The sequence below is a fragment of the Enoplosus armatus genome, chromosome 13 (genome assembly GCF_043641665.1).
Source record: "Enoplosus armatus isolate fEnoArm2 chromosome 13, fEnoArm2.hap1, whole genome shotgun sequence".
In the NCBI taxonomy this organism is placed as follows: Eukaryota; Metazoa; Chordata; class Actinopteri; order Centrarchiformes; family Enoplosidae; genus Enoplosus; species Enoplosus armatus.
The window spans coordinates 22216090-22234355 of record NC_092192.1 but is presented as its reverse complement, the minus strand read 5'-3'; the positions used below and the strand labels follow the sequence as shown (position 1 = coordinate 22234355).

The window sequence follows — 18266 nt, the reverse complement described above, 5'->3', positions numbered from 1 at the left end:
TTCAAATGCACCAGTTTGGCAGATAACACGTAATTGAGCCAGTGGTTGTGGTACTTGCTTACAGGTATAAACCAGGCCTAAGAGCACTGACCTACAACTTCTAGTAAGGTTAAGACTATAAGCTGCAGAGGTTTACTCATCCTTGACTAATAATCGGACTAAAATCTTTATGAACATGATTCCTGAGGTTATGTGCAATGTGCCAGGAAGGGACTGTGTAGAGCAGAATCAAACAGTGGACAAGTCCATATTGAATCTATGTATATGAAATCTACCTTATATATATAAATATCTATAATATATATTTAAGAATATCGATGTTCTTGAGCATTCCAGCTTTTGCAAACTTGCAACGTTCATTTGTTTGGGTATACAGTATATAAAGATAAATATGATATTTTCTATTTTATTGGTTGACATCATGTCTTGTATGTGATTGTTTGGAAGTCACTGTCTTGTATGTTTACATGTCTGAGAAACAATAAATGGGGCACTCACTGTCATTTGCCACACAGTGGAAATGAGTTTGTATGTGTGTGTGTGTGTGTGTGTGTGTGTGTGTTTGTTGGAGCCGCACCGTACTGTGCCTCGACACGGTTAGACCCCCCCACATTCCTAATTATTAACAGACTAATGTAATGTACTAACACGTGTGTACTGTGAGCACTTTGGTGATCTAATGACGGTCTCAGCTGTGCTTAGTGTGTAGCGCAAAGTATCAAATGTTAGCGTGCTAACACGCTAAATTCAAATGTAAGTAAAGTAAACATTCTCCCTCCTAAATATCAGCATGTTATCGTTGTCTTCGTGAACATGTTTAGCATTTAGCTCAAGTCTGCACGGCGCCTGTAATTATAGCCTTGCAAACTTGATTTTGTTGTTGTTGTTGTTGTTGTTTTGGGGCAGAGTACCCAACTGAAGTTCTGTTTCCTCCAATGAACTCTATGTGGGAATAATACCTGTGGATTGATTGGGATTTGAGACGTCATTGGATGTAATTCACCCGCGTGGCCAGGAGATGGCCACAGATAGCTTCAGCTGAAAGTCCCCACATGGTAGAGTAGAAATAACTTGCATTTCTTGCCACTGTGTAATAAAATCTATTGCTTTGAAATGCATTAATACCTCCATAAAAAACAACAACACAGGCAGTCGGATGTGGAGAGCCTGACCAGCGACTCTGAGGGAGGCGTAGCCACGGCGGACACTGCGCATGTATCTGTGATGTACCTGCAGAGACACAACGCTTCTGACCTTTTAGAAACTAGCCTTTGCAACTAGAACCAGACTCACTTCACCCAAAAAAAACAGTATCATAAGACTATGAACAACTATGTGACGTCATAACTAGGAAATAAAAATCAATCTTTTTTTTTTTCTTCTTTCTTTTTTTTTTTTACACAGGTTATGCACTGAGACAAATAGAAAGGCATGTACGGTGTACTGCCCCCTTTTGTTATGAATAACATGTCTTGTTCAGGCAGTTAGTTAATAATTAATGTTACATTTTGCCATTCGCTGTTTTATTTACATTGTAGGTGCAAAACTATTTCTGACTCAGTGACAGAAATGATGCATGCATAATGGAAATAAGCATTTCGCTACACCTTGCTGTTGCGTGTTCGATAGGTGCGTTTGGTTTCATGTTGATTTCGTCACGCATCTTACCCTATAGAGTTATAATCTGAGAGATAATCCGATCAGAAACAATAGATTCTCACACTGTGGTCGTCGCACTGCTTCCAGATTGCTCCCGAGTTGCAGCAGAAAATAACTTCATAAAAGGGATCAACCTGGAGGCCGGGCCCGGCCGCGGTGAACACAAGAAGCTCGTGTTGAAACACCTTTGCGTGCCCGGTGAAATTCCACAGCAACTCCTCCCACCTCTGTGCAGCCTATGGGGAGCGCCGGTCTTCATTCTCTTGAATGGCTGTCCAACAGCATGTTCATGGTTTCTTTACATTTACAGTTGAGACCTTGGGAGTATCTTCTAACCCTGATTATGAATGCTGCACTGTTCCCAAGGTTTAGAATGGATGTTCACGCTTGCAGTGTGCTGTTTGTATGTGTGCGCGACATGTTTTTTGATAAGGATGACGTCACAAGATCAAACACATCAAAATAAATAATACTAAATGGATTCATTTTCCTCTTTTCTTTTGAGGAAAACAACACCAGAAAGATTAGAAAAGAAAGGCTAGATCATTAATTGGCACGAGTAATGCATTTGGCCTCCAGGTGTCAGGTTTGCTCAGCATGTTACCAGACTTGTTTGGAGCTTGCGGTAGCAGTCCAGTCCAGAATCCAGCATTAGCCTCTCTGCCCCTGCTCAAATTATTTTTGCAGCAAAATAATAAAAAAAAAAAAAACAGGCCTGTTTTGACAGCTTTACCCTGAACGCCGCAGATTCCAGCTGGAGGCCCTGATGCAATTTACGACAACACAACAAAATCTCCTCCCCACAAGGCCTGGACCCTGCTTCTTTGGATTTAATCACAGGAATAACCCCTGCTCACCTCTCATAATTGAGCAGTCCTCCTGCATTAGCTTCAGCCCTTGTCGCTGAGGCAACTGGGGCGACCTCCAGAAAAAAGGAAATAAAGGGGTCTGACCACCTCGGAGAGAGAGAGCACAGGTCAGTCCATATTTTTACATCGGCGGGGTGAGCTCACCTTGGGAATTCACGTCAGGCCGAGTCCAGTCTGTTTCTCTGCTTTCAGACCTACGCCTCTTCACACATGACAGAACAGGAGCCGAGGGTTTCCAAGGGGAGGGACGGAGGAGAATAAGGATGGGGGGAGTTTTCGTCGCTTGAGCCAGCCAGGGTGTTTGAAACTGTCATGTTGCACACCAGCATGCCTGCCTAGAATCTGATGAAACCTTCTTTTATTTTTATTTCCCCCCCCCCCCCACCTTTTAGCTTATTTAGAGGCACACAGGTCACAGCAGGTCAGTGGTGGCATGTTTGAACTGGGGACTATTTTATCATCGGCTCATTCATTTTGTTTTTTTTCTGCCGTTTGTGACGAGTGTTTTTGAGGAGAAATGAAGCTTGACTGAGACCTTCAAAGTGAATTTTCTCACACATCCTCTTCCATTCACAAAGACACGTGACCTGTGCTACTCCCACTGCCACCTCTTTATTTATTTATTTATTTATTTTTTCAATTCATGTGGGGAACATTTGGGAAAAGAGAGCAATGGCGTTTCTCATATGTCGGCCACTGCATCACACGGGGTTTGTGCTTGTAATGATGATGCCTTTCTTTCCTTTTCTGGGAATTAATTACAGCATTGCATGCAAAACCGCACGTGAAAAGTGGCTTTGTGCACCTGCACGTCAGGTGCGACTGCGTCAAGGTGTAAAACACAGGCAGCGGATGTCAGTCGGCGTTGCCTTCAAAATAAGAGCGGGCAAAGCTCTCACCAAGAGTCTAGGCAGGTAGTGAGTTTTATTTTGAAGCTCCTGACCGGAATTCGTCATTGGCATTGATGCGCACTTGACGCTCCCTCGCTGGCGGAGGTGGCACGTCTCTCTCTCTCTCTCTCTCTCGCTCGCTCTCTCTCTCTCTCTCTCTCCCCGCTGTCTCTCTAAGTCTCTCTCTCTCAGGAAAGGACACAGGATGACAACTTGCAGAGTTGGAGCTGCCCGCTGCCGTCTCGACCAGGAGGGAGCCGCGGAGGCAGCCGAGCGTTAAGACGCGCTGAGAGAGAGAGAAGAAGAAGAAGAAGAAGAAGAAGACGGACCCTCGGTGTCGGAGGTGGTGATCCGATTTCCACCTGACTTCCTCGCCATCTCACCGCAAAGTCAGAAAAAACAACAAAACAGAGGATTCCTGCGGCCGTGGGATTTAGACGGCGTCCACGTTTCTCCCCCCTCAACCCACCCACCCCCTCCTCCCCCAACCTCACCTGAAGTGTCCCCGTACCTTTCCCCGGCGTCCGCCTCTGCCGGGAGACTGAGGGAAAGCCACTTGACAGACTTGGAAGAGCTCCGAGCCCGAGGCACAGCAGCGGAGCTCCCGCGGCGGGAAGCCGGCTGAAAGGACGTCAACGCGCCCGAGGAGTCGGAGGAGGGGGGGGGGAGAGAGAGAGCGCGGCTGCGTCCACCATGGAGGTCCGCGCGACTTCGAGGAAACTTGCCCTGCTCCCGTTTGCCTTCCTGCTGGGGCTCTCAGGTCAGTGACGCCAAACTGTGCACTTCACCTACCCCCCCCCCTTTTTTTTTTTTTTTTAAATATGCCAGATGTGGGGTTTTTTTTTTGTTTTTTTGTTGTTGAAATAATGCAAATATTGGACACACAATTGAACTAATTATCTGTCCCAAGGTGACATTCATTCACAGTTTCCATCCAGTGCATCAGCACTTTCTCTCCTGTGTGTGTCAACATTTTATTTTCAGCCCACTTTTTATAAAAAAAAAAAAAGAAAAGCTGGAGACCTTCCATTCCTCAACATGTGCAGTGTATATATTTTTTTTTATTTATTTATTTATTTATAGATGAATGGTGTTGAAACCATCCTAACGTTCACAGGGAAAACGACAGAAGAGGTCTGCTTCTGGTTCTCTCCTGCATGTGTGCCAGAGGACGAAGGGCTGGATTTAAAGCCGAAACACCTGTTTGTTTTTCACAGGATTTGAAACAAGTGTGTTACACATGATTATGTCTTCCAGGGAAGAATAATCCCTTTATAGCTGCTGCAACATTGGCTCAGCCGCCACTCTCTCTAGCAATGTATTAAACTCCTACTTCCACTGATAGCTGTACAGTACACGCAGCCTACCCCGCCATCTCTTTTTGATTTCTTTTTTTTTTGGGGGGGGGAAATTGGGGCACGGTGCAGCTGCACGAGTATTTGCAAGTGTTTTAAGGAATGAGGAGTTTTAAATGATTCATTCGGGTAAAAGATTTAACAGCGTTATGTAGAGGGGAGCATCACTTTACACTTAACGCAGGGAAAGATTATTGCAATTTAAAGGTGGTTAGTCAGACGGTTTGTTTTCTTGAGATAAGCTCCCTCCTGAAAGGGCCCAAACCTCAAGAAATATGGGGTCTCAGATTGCATGAATCACCCTCCTTGTTTTTTTTAAATAGCAACAAGGGATCGCTGTAGGTTCATGTGCAACTGGTCATGAACAGTTCACTTTCAGCCTGGCCGTGGACTCCCTTCTCTCACGAACCCTCCTGCCCTCATGGGGGGAAAACAGGAGATATCCATTTAAAGTTAGGGAGCTTCATCTGCTTCAGGTGAGCGCGTATTAGTTCCAACAGACGGGGCTGGTGACTTTCATTTGGCCTGTGAGACATGAAAGCGAGCGGGAGCTTCACATTTTGCCTGGGTTTGCTCTCGGCCGCCCCCGAAGCCCGTGTGTGCTTTTCAGAGCTGTTGCCAAAACAATCACATGCGCTGACGCCGGCAATCTCAGGCTCGCTTGTTTCACCACCACCCCGAGGGAGGGGTATTACCTGAGAAACGCTACCATTTCACCACGCAGACCCCTATGACAGTGTTATGGTTTGGACACCCTTTTTAAGGCATTTCAAGGAGCGGTTGCTCCGAGTGACTAATCTGGTCTTTTAACAGCAGGCGGTGATTCAGTGTCACAGCGGCTGACCTTGACCTCCAGAGGTTTGACTCGCCATCAATCGCCCCCACCCCCCCACCCCCCCACCCCTCGCAGGTGTATCCTGAAAACACGGACAGGTCAAGATGCGAGAGAGGAAGCGTTCATGAATAGCAGCCCCGTGGCGACAGGAAAGCCGAGCGCTCCTTTGCAGGAAGTGAGCGAACGTCCTCTGACAAACGCGGGACAAGGCCCCATTTGGTGTTTCAGTCAAAAATCAGAGCAGTGAACTTGATGTTGTAATGTAAATATGTTACAGAGACCAAACAAATAATCAGCAGATGAATCAATAATGAAAATAAAGACTAGAATAGAAGATGATAATAAAGTATATTATATACATTTTACAAGTGTACAAAAATCTAAATACGAGACTTTGAGACTGTGTCCTGGTATGATCGGGTGGAAACAAGTTACACACGCATTAGTTCAAGCAAGTGCAGCTGGAAATACACAGTATTGTGAGTCAAAGGTCCAAGTTTACTGACGTGGACTTGACACCAAACTTCTGTGCTTCCACCCAGCCGTTGGATCTCTCTTGTATTAAGCTTAGTTAACCGTGCCTCTCAATCGCATGAACCCATGAAGAGTGTCCCAGTAAAGACGCGTTTGGATCAGCTAATTTGATTTACATTAGCCCGGGTTCAATAGGCGGCGAGCCTTATCACGCGTCGTATTCTAATTGCTTGAATGAATTTGCCCCCCCCTGCCGTTTGTTCTTAGCCAAGTCAACTCAAGAATCACACACGGGGAGAACAGTTTTCTGTATTTTTCTAGTATTGCTTCACTCTTGCCAGTAAATGTGCGTAAGACGTCATTGTCGTCCGTATTTAGGTTTTATTCTGGTTCAGGCCCACCCATTCCTCTGTTATCTGGACAGCCCGATTAGGAACGCGGGTATATTCAGTCGCTAAGTGACTCAAAGCCAAGTCACATTTTTAGTGAGCTGCTCTGCGTGCCAGGACAATAGCAGAATGGTTTGACGGCATCGACACTTGGTCCACCCCCCCCCCCCCCCCCCCCATCTCTTGACCTGTGCGCTGTACAACTTACTCTTCTATTCTGGACACGCCATCTGGCAAAAGAACATGTTCATTTGTTTTCCAGGTGGGTCCCACAATGGACTTTACTTATTTAACAAGGTCAATCCATGCAAGCTTCAAAGGCTCCATTGGGATGGGGTGGGGGAGGGGGGCTGCGCTGCCACTGCCACTGCTGATTTTATGTGGCGACTCTCCGTGATTTAGGGTAGCGAGCGGGAGGATTGCAAGCGTTATTTTTAGCTACATTGTTTTAACACGGGGCCACTTAGGGCATAACATAACATGTCTTAAAGCTTGGCACACTGACATACTCTATATATGACAGTATGACATTGGTTTGTTTCCAGTTTCACCACCTATTCTTACCCTGACAACACTTCATCCCAAAATATATTATATGTCCCCTAAGACTGCCAGAGGGGGGGGGGGCATGGAATGCAGTTCCCAACTCACAACTATGGCCTTATCTCTAATTGCCTATTTCTTAGAATAATACCAAATGGATGTGCGGGCAAAGCCCCTTTCCACTTTGAGCCGGGATTACAGCAGTTTGAAGCCTCATGTATGTGTCCCCAGCAACTGGTGCAATTTTGATTTGAGGAGGGAGATTGAGGGATTTATCAGTACATACGTAACGCCACAGAAAAAACAACAGTGAGGCAGTTTGCCGTCCAATCGTCAGTCCGCGCAAGTGTGCCAATGCCTCTTGTAATCCCGTGTATTTACACCCACTGGCACTCTGTACACGGCCCAGGAGAACAAGAACCTGAGGGGAGATTAGTGCAGGTTCAACCTCACAGCGATAGGTAACGAGGGAGCCGTCGCTGCGAAGAGGAAGAAACGGCATGCGTAGTTTTTACATGTTTACCACGCTTCTCCGTTTCAGTCATTTTCCTGATACCCCGTGAACCCCCCCCCCCCTTCGTCAATAAGTTGTTGGCCTATATTCATATATCATGTTATAGCCACTAATCCCCAAGGTGCCAAGTCTTTTCATGAACAACATAAAGAGATGAAAAACGACGCGGCCACGCCGTTGTAGTCATTTTGTGTCTTCAGTCATTTTGCGTCTCTTTGTGCTGTTTTGCTTCTCTTTGTAGTCATTGTGTGTCTCTTTGTAGTCATTGTGTGTCTCTTTGTAGTCATTTTGCATCTCTTTGTGGTCGTTTTGCTTATCTTTGTAGTCATTTTGCGTCTCTTTGTGTCGTTTTGCTTCTCTTAGTAGTCATTTTGCGTCTCTTTGTGGTCGTTTTGCTTCTCTTAGTAGTCATTTTGTGTCTCTTTCTGGTCGTTCTGCTTCTCTTTGATTTGAATTTCCAACAATAAATGTTAAAAGTCACTTCAAATAGAGGCTTTGGCATGTGCATTGATACTTCAATCTCAGTTTGATTCTAAAAATACTGCAATTAAGCCTCGGGTCATGTAAACACCTTAATCTAATTATATTACCTTAATTAAAGTCACATTCACGGGATTAATGTCGCGATTAAAGAATGTGGAGCACTGCAGTATTAGCTGCATATTTTAAAGGCTGCTTTGACCTCCAAAGACCGTGTTCAGGCTAACCATGAGAGGTTTGACAAGTTGCAACTCCTGCCCCACATTCACTGAGTTACTACTATTTTTAAGCGTGGACAAACATTCATAGTTCTAGTCTCAAGATGAGAACAACTGTGGGAAAGTGGCATCGGAGTAACATGACTAGTGGCTTGGAGATGTGTCAACCGTATTGCGGTCACTTGTAAATGCATGAAAATAGGGATTTGTGAATTATCCTCACGGTGCACCAATTAGACGAGTGGGAAGCAGTGTCTCAGTGTCAGCCGAGACACGGACTTTGGGATGTGCGGATATGTTGGTCGTCCCTTTCCTGGGCTTTCTCTGATGTCCCATCTCCATCCACGGACCAGGGAGGAAAAAGGCCTCCCCTCAGGGGTCATGAGAAAGGCAGTGGGCGACTTTCCCAACATTCGGCCCTGGCCTGGGGACTCTTAAAGGCACAGACGCGCATACTTCCCTTCCCCACTTCGTCTCTCTCTCTTCCTCTTCCCTCCGTGTCCCTCCCCATCTTGAAAAGGAAGAGTCCAAACATCAGCCTTACACGCATGTGCCGAGTGGCTGTGTATGGGTGTTGATATTTTTCCCCCCGTCCGTGAGTGATTGGTGCCTGGAAAGATGCCTGCAAGCTCTGATTGAAATCTCTGGTGGACAGTAAAACATGGTTTCGTGTATTGTTTGGCATATGGGCTACGTAAACAGAGTTATTCCCAGCATGTTTTGCTTCTATCCATTTGCGGACGGACAATAATAATCCCCTCAACAAGGCTTTATGTACATAAATACATACGTATGGTGTATTTATAGAGACATTATCATGATTTCTGTAGGGTTTGCCCCAAGTCATAATAATGCCATGTGCTGCTGAATTGCACACACAATACAAATGCAGCGTCAGCCTCATACCCAACTCCCAAATTAGGGTTGCCTGTGACGCTACTGTAGCCAGACTTTGACAATACGCTGGCTAATGACTATTTACAGCCAAGAGAGCCACAGGAGGCTCATCAGGTGCTTCTTAAGGGCCAGTCTTTTCTGGGTATTCTCCCTCTACTCTCGGCCTCACATCAGGCTGCTGATGTCAGACCTCTTTCTCTGTCTGCCTCCGCTGGACTGAGTATAATAGCGAACCGCTAATGATGACTAATAAAGGGTCACCGACTTGGTGCTCAGCTGCTACCTGCCTTCAAGAACCGTAGAAAGATCCCAATTATAGGATAAAGCTGTATGTGAATACCTGACACCTGCCCAGATGGTCGCTTGATGAGCTGACGTGGTGGGTCTAACTCTGACTGTCGCTGCTCAGCGAGTTAACGTGAGGCACCGCAAGCGGCGTCAGCATAACTTTCTGGCAAGCTTTCGAGAAAACAAAGCACTCATAGGGTCTCTCTTGCATAAGTGCCCTCCCTGGGAAGAGAAAATCTATCTTCTTCATTATGCCGCTCAAGCAGAAACTGCCATGTGCTGTTTTTGATTTCAAGAATACAAGAGCCACCCGACAAAGGTAGCTGGTTTAGGGTCCGTGTCGTTTAACGTAAATGTTTTTGTTTTTTTTGGGGTATAACCTATTTTCTGTAACCTCAGGAGAACAGGAAGAAGAAAGCTGGTTTTTTTTTTTCCCTTGAACACTCGTTAACAGTTCTCTAATGGGTTTTGAAAGGGTCTCCCGAGGTCTAGGTTCGTTGAATTGTCTCAACCCACAGGGGACCACAGTTGCCAAAACCGGGGGTTTCCAAGAGCCCTGACATTGCCACAGGCGACGTGGCGGTCTCGCCTCCCAGCTAGACACCAAGACGACACCACTGCTACGGGGCTAACGCGGCTTGCTCCTGGTGCCGCTGACAGATGTTGCAGGCAGAAGTCAACAACAACTGCCGCCACATATCCCTCTGACCTGTCCTTCAAAAAAAAAAAGTTAATAAAGCTGTGGACAGACGGGAATTGAGGGCATGGGCTTAGACAAGATAGGCTGTGTTAAATTATTCTTACTTGGAGGTACTTAGGTGGGGGCGGGGGTTAGAGCCTGATGCACTTGCGACTTCAGGGACATTGACATAATCCTGGTTTTCTTCTCGAAAGTGTTTCGGACGGCTCATAATCACTCCGCCAATCGCGTATCCATTTGTGAGCTGCTGTGTTGTTTTAGTTCCATCTCCCCTCCTTTTGTTTCTTCCTCAGGGAGCCATTAAACACTGTTCTTATCATTGAGATAGACGTGTCTACAATGTGTCTGTGATTGCCGGCGCACCGTATAGGACCAGCCGCGAAACTTTGACCTTTCGTGACTGACACTTTAAGTACACATTAAGAGCAGTTTCAGTAATGGGCATATTACCATTTTACGTCATTGTGAAACCAAGCGGAAAAGCTCTCATTGTATTCCCTCCCTGCTCTTATGGTCGCACAGGGGTGCTTGTTTCCGGTAAAAGAGAGTGTCCACGAGCCAGAAAAGTGGCATTGATCTGCGATGTTGTTGTGTTCAGGCATGCAGTAATTAAAAGCATTAACTGCAGGGTTTCCCCCAGGACATTTGGTTTGGCAGAGGCGGCGAGTAAGAATTTTGGGGGGAGAATTGTGGTTGTGAGTCAATGTCGCCGAAATCTCTGTCTCAGCTTTCTCAGTGGTTAATGTCTACACCTTGCATCTTTCCTATATGATGTGATCAATCAATCACAGACGCATTCTGACGCTTCTCACCTTCTTGTCAGCGTAGCTCTCAGACGATGGCTTGAGCACGAATTAATAGGGATGCCACTTGGATGACGAGAAGTGAAAGTTATTCCTTAAGTTCGTCACAAAAAAAAGTAACCGCTTGTGGTGTCTCACAATGAGGCAGGGCTCGTGGTCATATAGTGTATCAGGCTAATGCGGTATGTCTGCAATGCACACACAGCAACCGACACCTACGCTCTGAGGGGGAAAAAAAAAAGGTCTTTGACATTAGCAAAGGTATAATGACAGTGGCCCAATGAAAGCCAGATGGAGTAAATGTGTATGAGGTGACGCTGGCAGCAGGCAGAGCTATGTGGAGGGGAAAAAAAAGTCATTTTAGTCACACTATTAAGCCGAGGCCTTCAGGGCATCAGCGCTGTATTGGTGTTCCCGGGGAAGCTGAACGAGTGGAAGAAGCGCCGCTAGAAAGACAGTAGGAGGCGTAAGTAAGGTTTGTGCCACTTGTCTCCTTTTTTGGGAAAATCCCTCCCTGGATGCTCTGACACTGCTAAATACCATTCAGTATGGTGCGTACGGTGTGGTGTTCAGTGCTCTCTTTATGCTACGCTAAGCTAAGCTAACTATCTCTTGGCCGCAGCGTCATACGTCATGGATGCGTTGTCGTTCTTTCATCTTAACTCCCTGCAAGGAAGCGAATAAGCGTGTTTGCCGGAATGTTGAGCCATTCCTTGAACAATAAAAGAACAAGCAGCAATAATGCAGCTCGACTCGTACAGCACCCACTAACTTCCAGACGGACTGCAAGTTACACAAAATGCAAAGAAGTAGTGGAGGAAACAGGAAGCCACCATTAAACATGGAGCACATAAATTGCAATGTAATTGTTTATAAGAAAAAAAAAGAAACCCGTTATGCATAAGGGGCATAAATCCCACAACGTGGCCAAGTCCTGTCGTGGAACTGCTCCGGATTGTTCTCTCCATCAGAGAGTTTCCAGAGAAAATATTTTCTCGCACGCTTCCAAATGCAACAAAGGGTCAAAGGCTTCGGCCACGAAATGACCGAAAATCACTCCCCTCACCCCTAGCGCTACCCTCTGTGTGCGGCGCACTATTAATTGAAGAAAATAGAGCTGCTTCCATTGGGTCTGCCGTCTGCGTACCACAAACAGAGGTGTCACTCTCGCAGCCCGGGATGAGAGTCGCCATGATGCGCGGTCGCACTATTGATCCAGCCAATTTAAAAGCACCGTTTTGAGCTAGTTAGTCCAAGGTGAAATACTTCTGTCTGTAGATGCTCAACCGGACGAACTATAGCAATGACCCGCGGGGCCTCCAGAGCTCAGCTCAACCTACGTGATGTGAGATGCGAAATGGAACTGGAGCCTTTCACGAGGGACTAAGTTAAAGCCGGGGCTTCCTGCGGTCTCAGTCCTTTTAAAGTCGTGTGCCCACCAGCCTGGGGAAGGAGCCGCTCTATCGATCACATGACTTCACTGGCGTGTCTGTGATGTTCCAGAGGGCAGGACCTCCTGTCGTCTCAGCACTCACTGCATTAAATGTTCTTTCTCCTCCCTCCCTCCCGCACCGCGAGCCATTTCATTAATAACATCTGTTGTCACTGTTTAGGCCGAGAGACGAAATTATCTGCGTCTCCTTTTCACTCATGCAGTGTATGGCTCCTCTTTTGCTCCCTCTTCTTTGCCCGTTGTTTTCTGCTCACAGACATCTCCCGGTGTCCTCTTTCTCCTTGCCCTCTTCTTTTCCTCTTCATCTTGTCATCCAACCCTCCTCCTCCTCCTCCTCCTCCTACTACTACTCCTTCTTCTCCATCTCTTCCTCTCCTTCAACCCATCTCTCCTGAGGGCTGCGGCTCCAGCATCTCATCAGCATCAGTGTCTCGGGTCAGCCGGAAGGGTTGGAGCAAGGGGGCTTTGTTACACCGGTGTGTGTGTGTGTGTGTGTGTGTGTGTGTGTGTGTGTGTGTGTGTGTGTGTGTGTGTGTGTGTGTGTATTTGGCCCTTCATCTTTACTCCTCAGCCTCAGACTCTTCTGTGTTTATTCCTCTTTCTTTCAAATAATTTCTCCCTCCGTCTCTCTTCACGGGTCCTTTCCTCCCTGGGTGGTGTATGTAATTATAAGCTCTTAAGCTCTTATCTATTTTTCTGTCACACACAACTACACTCCGGAGAGAGCTCAGTTGATGTCATTATCTCCAATAATGGCTCAGAGGTGCAGCCCCCCCACCACCACCACCACCACCACATCACGCTTCACCATATACAGCATAATTGCTATTTATTGAAAGTATCTCCCACATCGCTGCCCTCCCCTGCACTCTCTTTTGGCTAATGCACCCCCTTCCCGCAGACAGTCATGAGCGTGGATATGTTTTAATATGCTGCTAATATGCTCCTTTTTTTTTTTTTTTCAATATGCAAGGGGATCTCCGCCAACACGGTCATAATTGGATTTCTCTTTCTTCCTTTTCAGTCCGAGTGACAACAGCCCTCAGAGAAAACATGTTTTCATCAGATTCATTGCCAAAGTGCTTTTAACCAACTCGCACACGTCACGCAAATGGACAGTCTTTTTTTTCCCCCCACAAGTCCTCCGAATGAAACGACGGAACACGTTGTTGGTCCGTTACGTGATGTTGGTTAGCAGTACGCTGAGCGGCGCAGCAGCAGATTCAGTCCTCCATCAGTTTCCACACATTAAGCATTCAGGCACGGCATTGAGTCGTAGGTCCACCCGCGTTTCGGCGGAACTCCCGACGCACAATCGCCGTAGTTACGAGCGTAAAGCGGAAGGAAAGTGAGGCTCAAGCGTGTGTCCGTTCTGTCAGATGCATGCGAGGCAGACGGCTGAGAACCACGGCTGACATGGCTCCTGTGCGGACGAGCTGTTAGTCTGGCTCACCGGATGTAGGCGGTTGAAATAAGTCCGCCATTGGCAGACTATTTCGGTCGTAATTCTCCATCGCTGCATCCTTGGCGCCGCCCAAGACGATTGTGATTGGTTTAAAGGAATACAAACAAGCAAGAGTCCCCATCCCAGAATGATCTCTGTCTGTGGAGATCTGGTCTGATCTGGTTAGGTTCAGGGGCTAAAATGACCACTTTGTTGAGGTTGGGGGACCTTTGTCGTCATGGTTATGGTCAGGGAGCAATAGTGGTCACGCTTAAAAGGAACCTATTGACTGTTGGTTGTACACGGGACAGGGGAACGATGGTCTCCCGCGTTGCAGTCCATTGTTTTTGTTGACCCATCCGTCCAGCCTGACCTCCTTTGTCGTCCGGTAACACCACCTCACGTCCTTTGCTCCTGTCATAATTCTTGAGGCTGCTTGAGGGCTTTGGCCTTGAACGTAAACAAACATGTTTTTTTGGGCACCTCCTGAAACGACTGATTCGGCCGCACCTCTTGGGAGGACAGTCACCAGTCACATTTGGGTCGTATTTCTGCCCTCGCAGGGACACTTCCCCCTCGCAGGCGGCAAATCCCCTCACCAAGGCATCGACATCCGCTGCCCGGGTCCAGCTGTCCTCGACATGCGACCGTTGTTAATTGTGAAAGTCACCAAGGATCTGCGGCCCCACGGAAAAGGCCAGCTCAGTTTCCTCGCGGCGAATGTCTGACGCAACCTCTCATTTTCTGATTCCCCAGCCAAGAACAATAGCACACAAACGGTCACGCAAACAAGACATTCTAATCTGCTAACTAAAAAAACTTTGACAGGATGCTATGTGCTGTGTGGAATGCTAGCCCGTTCCTAAATGTCACTGTTTGCCGTTGCTGTGTCCCCTACTGCCAGGAAAAAAAAGAAAAAGAAAAAAGATCCCCATTACTCCTCCTTCATTCGTCTCTCTCTGCACATGTATCTGTATGCAGCAGCGCTACTGTACATGGGCTCTGAAGTACAGTACAGCAGAGGCGCAGAAAGCCCCCATAATCTCCCCTGCACATGTGTTTGAAGAGGTGGAAGTCTCTCAACTGAATGCTAAACAGGATATATCAGGATTAAGTCCGGGGGGTTTGAGGCAGTTTAGCTTATTGCTGACTCTGTTTCAGAACCGGGGAACGTGGAAATGCCCGCCGCTCCAGCCACGCCGCGGCAGATTACCCTCGCGTCGCACGCAGGGTCTCGCTGAGCCACAAACCTGTGCCATTTTTTGTTTTTCTATTTTTTTTTTAAGCGGCAACAGACAGAAAGCCTTTCAGTCGAGTATCATCATTGATGTTTTGAGCGTTCATTAGTGACTGGTCATTACGTTCACTGATTTCCTGAGGGCCAACCGTCCGTGAGAGCCCATTAACCCCAGACATTAAGAGTAATTAGGCAAAGTGCTCACTTTTTGTGTGCAGATAGTTTCACTCGGTGGATTGTTTATGTGGATGTATGCGTGAGGTCCTGAAGGCAATTGGCAATCTACATTAGGTGGGCAATTGACCTCTTGGCGCTCTATTTCTGTATTCCCCAAGAAACTCGAATTCCTATATGCAAGTGACGTGAAGGAAAAGGAATACTATAAACGGGGGGAAAGGATGAGACATCGGTGGTTGTGGTAGTGCTGGGAGGGATCCTGTCACATGGTGTAGGCCACACTCACATGCACAATATATATACTGTACATGCCCACAAAGGCCTTATTAAATGTCTTCATCACACTGTCATATGAAATGAAAATCCTCATTTCGATGCAACATGTTTTTTTTTTTCTGTCCCTCTCGGAAGACCCGACTGCGCCGCAGTCATTCTTCATTCTCCCTCGCTCTCGTCGCGCACACACCCCCGTGCTGTTTCCACAACACTCCCGCCAATTCCCTCGATGGGAGCACTTTAATCATGATGGCAGATCCATACATCCCCACCCCCTCCACACACACACACACACACACACACACACACACACTCACTCCCTCAGTCATCATAACACACATCCTCTGGGAGGACAAAAAGGCAAGCCTCGTCTGATCCGTAATCGTTCTCTCCAGTTCCCACCCACCCGCACGCGCCTCCTCCGCTATCGCAATCATGGGGAAACTAACTTTACAGATTGTGTTTAATAACAGCGTTGGCACGCACGCGGAGCCCACAGAGGAATACTAGCTCTCTGTCTCATCTCCCCCTCCTGACATTACCTGTCAGTGAGCAAGACATCACACAGCGAGGCGCAGGAGAAGCGATCAGAACTCCCCTTAACCGCCGAAACTTGTCGCTCATCTGTCTCTTACCTCCTCCCCGTGTTAAAAATAGACCCAAGGTGTCAAGTGCCAGCCGCAATTTTTCTTGTCTTTCTCTCCCCCTCTCTCCCTCCTTTTACTCACTTTCTCCAGCAATTCATAATTCGCCTGGCTGCAGCCGTTTTTTTTTTCATTACAAGCCACGTGACGGAACCGTGCTTCGGCCCCCGTCACTGTGAACTGTTTTTGCCATTTCTCTCTGCGTCCGTCATCACCGCTAATATGCCCGCTTGTCAGGGCCGCGTGTGCGAAACAAGACGGAAGAACTGTCTGAAATTATAAAGTAATTAAGGCACAAATTACGGCCGCGCCGCCGCCGCTGTACGGTGTCAGCTTTAAAGCGAGGTCTCTTGTGCATGAGTCATCAAAGCAAAACGAGCTTCATAGAAACGCTCTGATGACACGTAAGCGGTTTTTTTTCTGCTGCGATGTGAGCCAAATAAACAAGTGAAATGTGAGTGCTTTTGTCCTTTTGACCTGGAAATTTGAGATGCGCTGCTTTTTTCGCACGTTTGTTTGGAATATGAAGTCATGGAAGTCAGTGCCGTGGCGCATCAGGGCATTATTGTCCAGCCCTACTTCATTTTAAAGAAACCATTTGTTATTTACGAACGTTTTTTATGTGAATGCCAACTCACTGCTCCAGTGTGCTTGCAGCGGACGCACATGTGTGTACATTAGCGCCGGGAAGGGGCTACGTGCAAAGTGAGGCTGGATGTTATCTAGTACATCCACAGGTGCATTTGTGCAGAATTGGGGTGGGGTGGGGGGGGGTTTCACGCTGCCTGGCCACTTTTTATCCTGTAATTCCAGTGTCATGTCATGTGGGTCAGACACGCCATGAAAGGCTTACAAACAATCAACAAAAGCACATGGAAGAGATAAGTTTTTCTCAACTGCGGCTTCCGTTTGTATATATTTGATTTTTTAGAGCGAATTGACCTCAACTGTGGCGCGCGCGCGCAGCTCCGCCGCAGCACAAAGCTGCGAATCACAGTGAGGGAAGGGAGCGCCCGCTGCTTTCAGGAGGACAGATGCTGATTAGACTGCTGTCCTTCATCAGACTTCTCCGTCTCTCCGTGTCTCTCCGTCAAAGCTCGGAACAAGAGTTATGCAATCGATTACTGGCCAGCAGAATTTGGGATAAGACGCGTTGGCTCTGGTGTACTTGTGTACCCCCTACAGACCCACACACACACACACACACACACACACACTCAGAATTAGAATCTTTGATTGTTATCACTAATGGAGGGCTCACTTTGAGTAAGTTGGTGTCTGCAGGTCCAGGCAGATGCGCGTGATTCCTTTTGAACGTGGCTTCTGAAATGAACCCTTAGCGAGTTTTTAGAGTCAGGTTTTTACAGGGGCCCCCAGCTGTTTCCCAGTCTAACTGCCTTGTCTTCTAATACGGGTTTTTCACAAAGAGTTTAGGCCGTTGAAGGTGAGGTTTAGGCACGATTGTTTAGGATAATGGGGCGATACCTGTGGTGGCCGGTCCGTTTTCAGGGGTGCATGACACCACCTCAGTGCTTTTCCATAAATCATGAACCCACAGAGAAGAGAGAAGCTGGTGGTGTGATAGATGGACGGAAAAATAGCTCAGAGTATATTAAATATTACAGCAGATGTGATTGGAGGGGCTATATGAATAAAATTGCCATTGCCCAGAGAACAGGTGAAGTCAAGTTTGAGGGGGGGGGGGGGGGGGGGTGTGGGGGGTGGCGTGGCGTGGCTCACCCTATTAGATTTCTAATTTGAATGCTCAGTGCTGCGCCTCAGAAACCGTTTCACCTGTAGCCTACAGCTGCTCATGCATAAATTGGACAAACTTAACTTCAGGAGGTGCTACAAAAAGTGTCTCGATTTCTTTGACTAAATAATTTTTTTTCCCAGAGCTTTTAACCGCATCTGACGGTCTTCCTCAGCAGGACTATTCCATGTTTACCCCCCCATCCAAACTGTGATGAGGAAACTCCTCACAGTCCCTTTCTTGACTGCACGGCGAACTCAGTTTTCTTTATTTTTTATTTTATGTTGAGCAGGCATGACTCACTAAACTCACTGGAAGTCTAAGCTCCACACCCCATGCAGCAGGATTTTTCTTAAAGAAGATTTTTT

The 18266-nt window shown here is 47.1% G+C and overlaps 1 protein-coding gene across 1 annotated transcript in view; it reads left to right on the top strand.

The window, feature by feature from the left end:
- The first annotated feature begins 3627 nt into the window (after positions 1-3627).
- Positions 3628-18266, top strand: part of esama (endothelial cell adhesion molecule a) — a 42954-nt gene continuing 28315 nt past the window's right edge. The window contains exon 1 of the mRNA XM_070917422.1: positions 3628-4178. Coding sequence (XP_070773523.1) covers positions 4112-4178 — 67 coding nt within the window. The 5' untranslated portion in view covers positions 3628-4111. The remainder of the gene's footprint in view (positions 4179-18266) is intronic.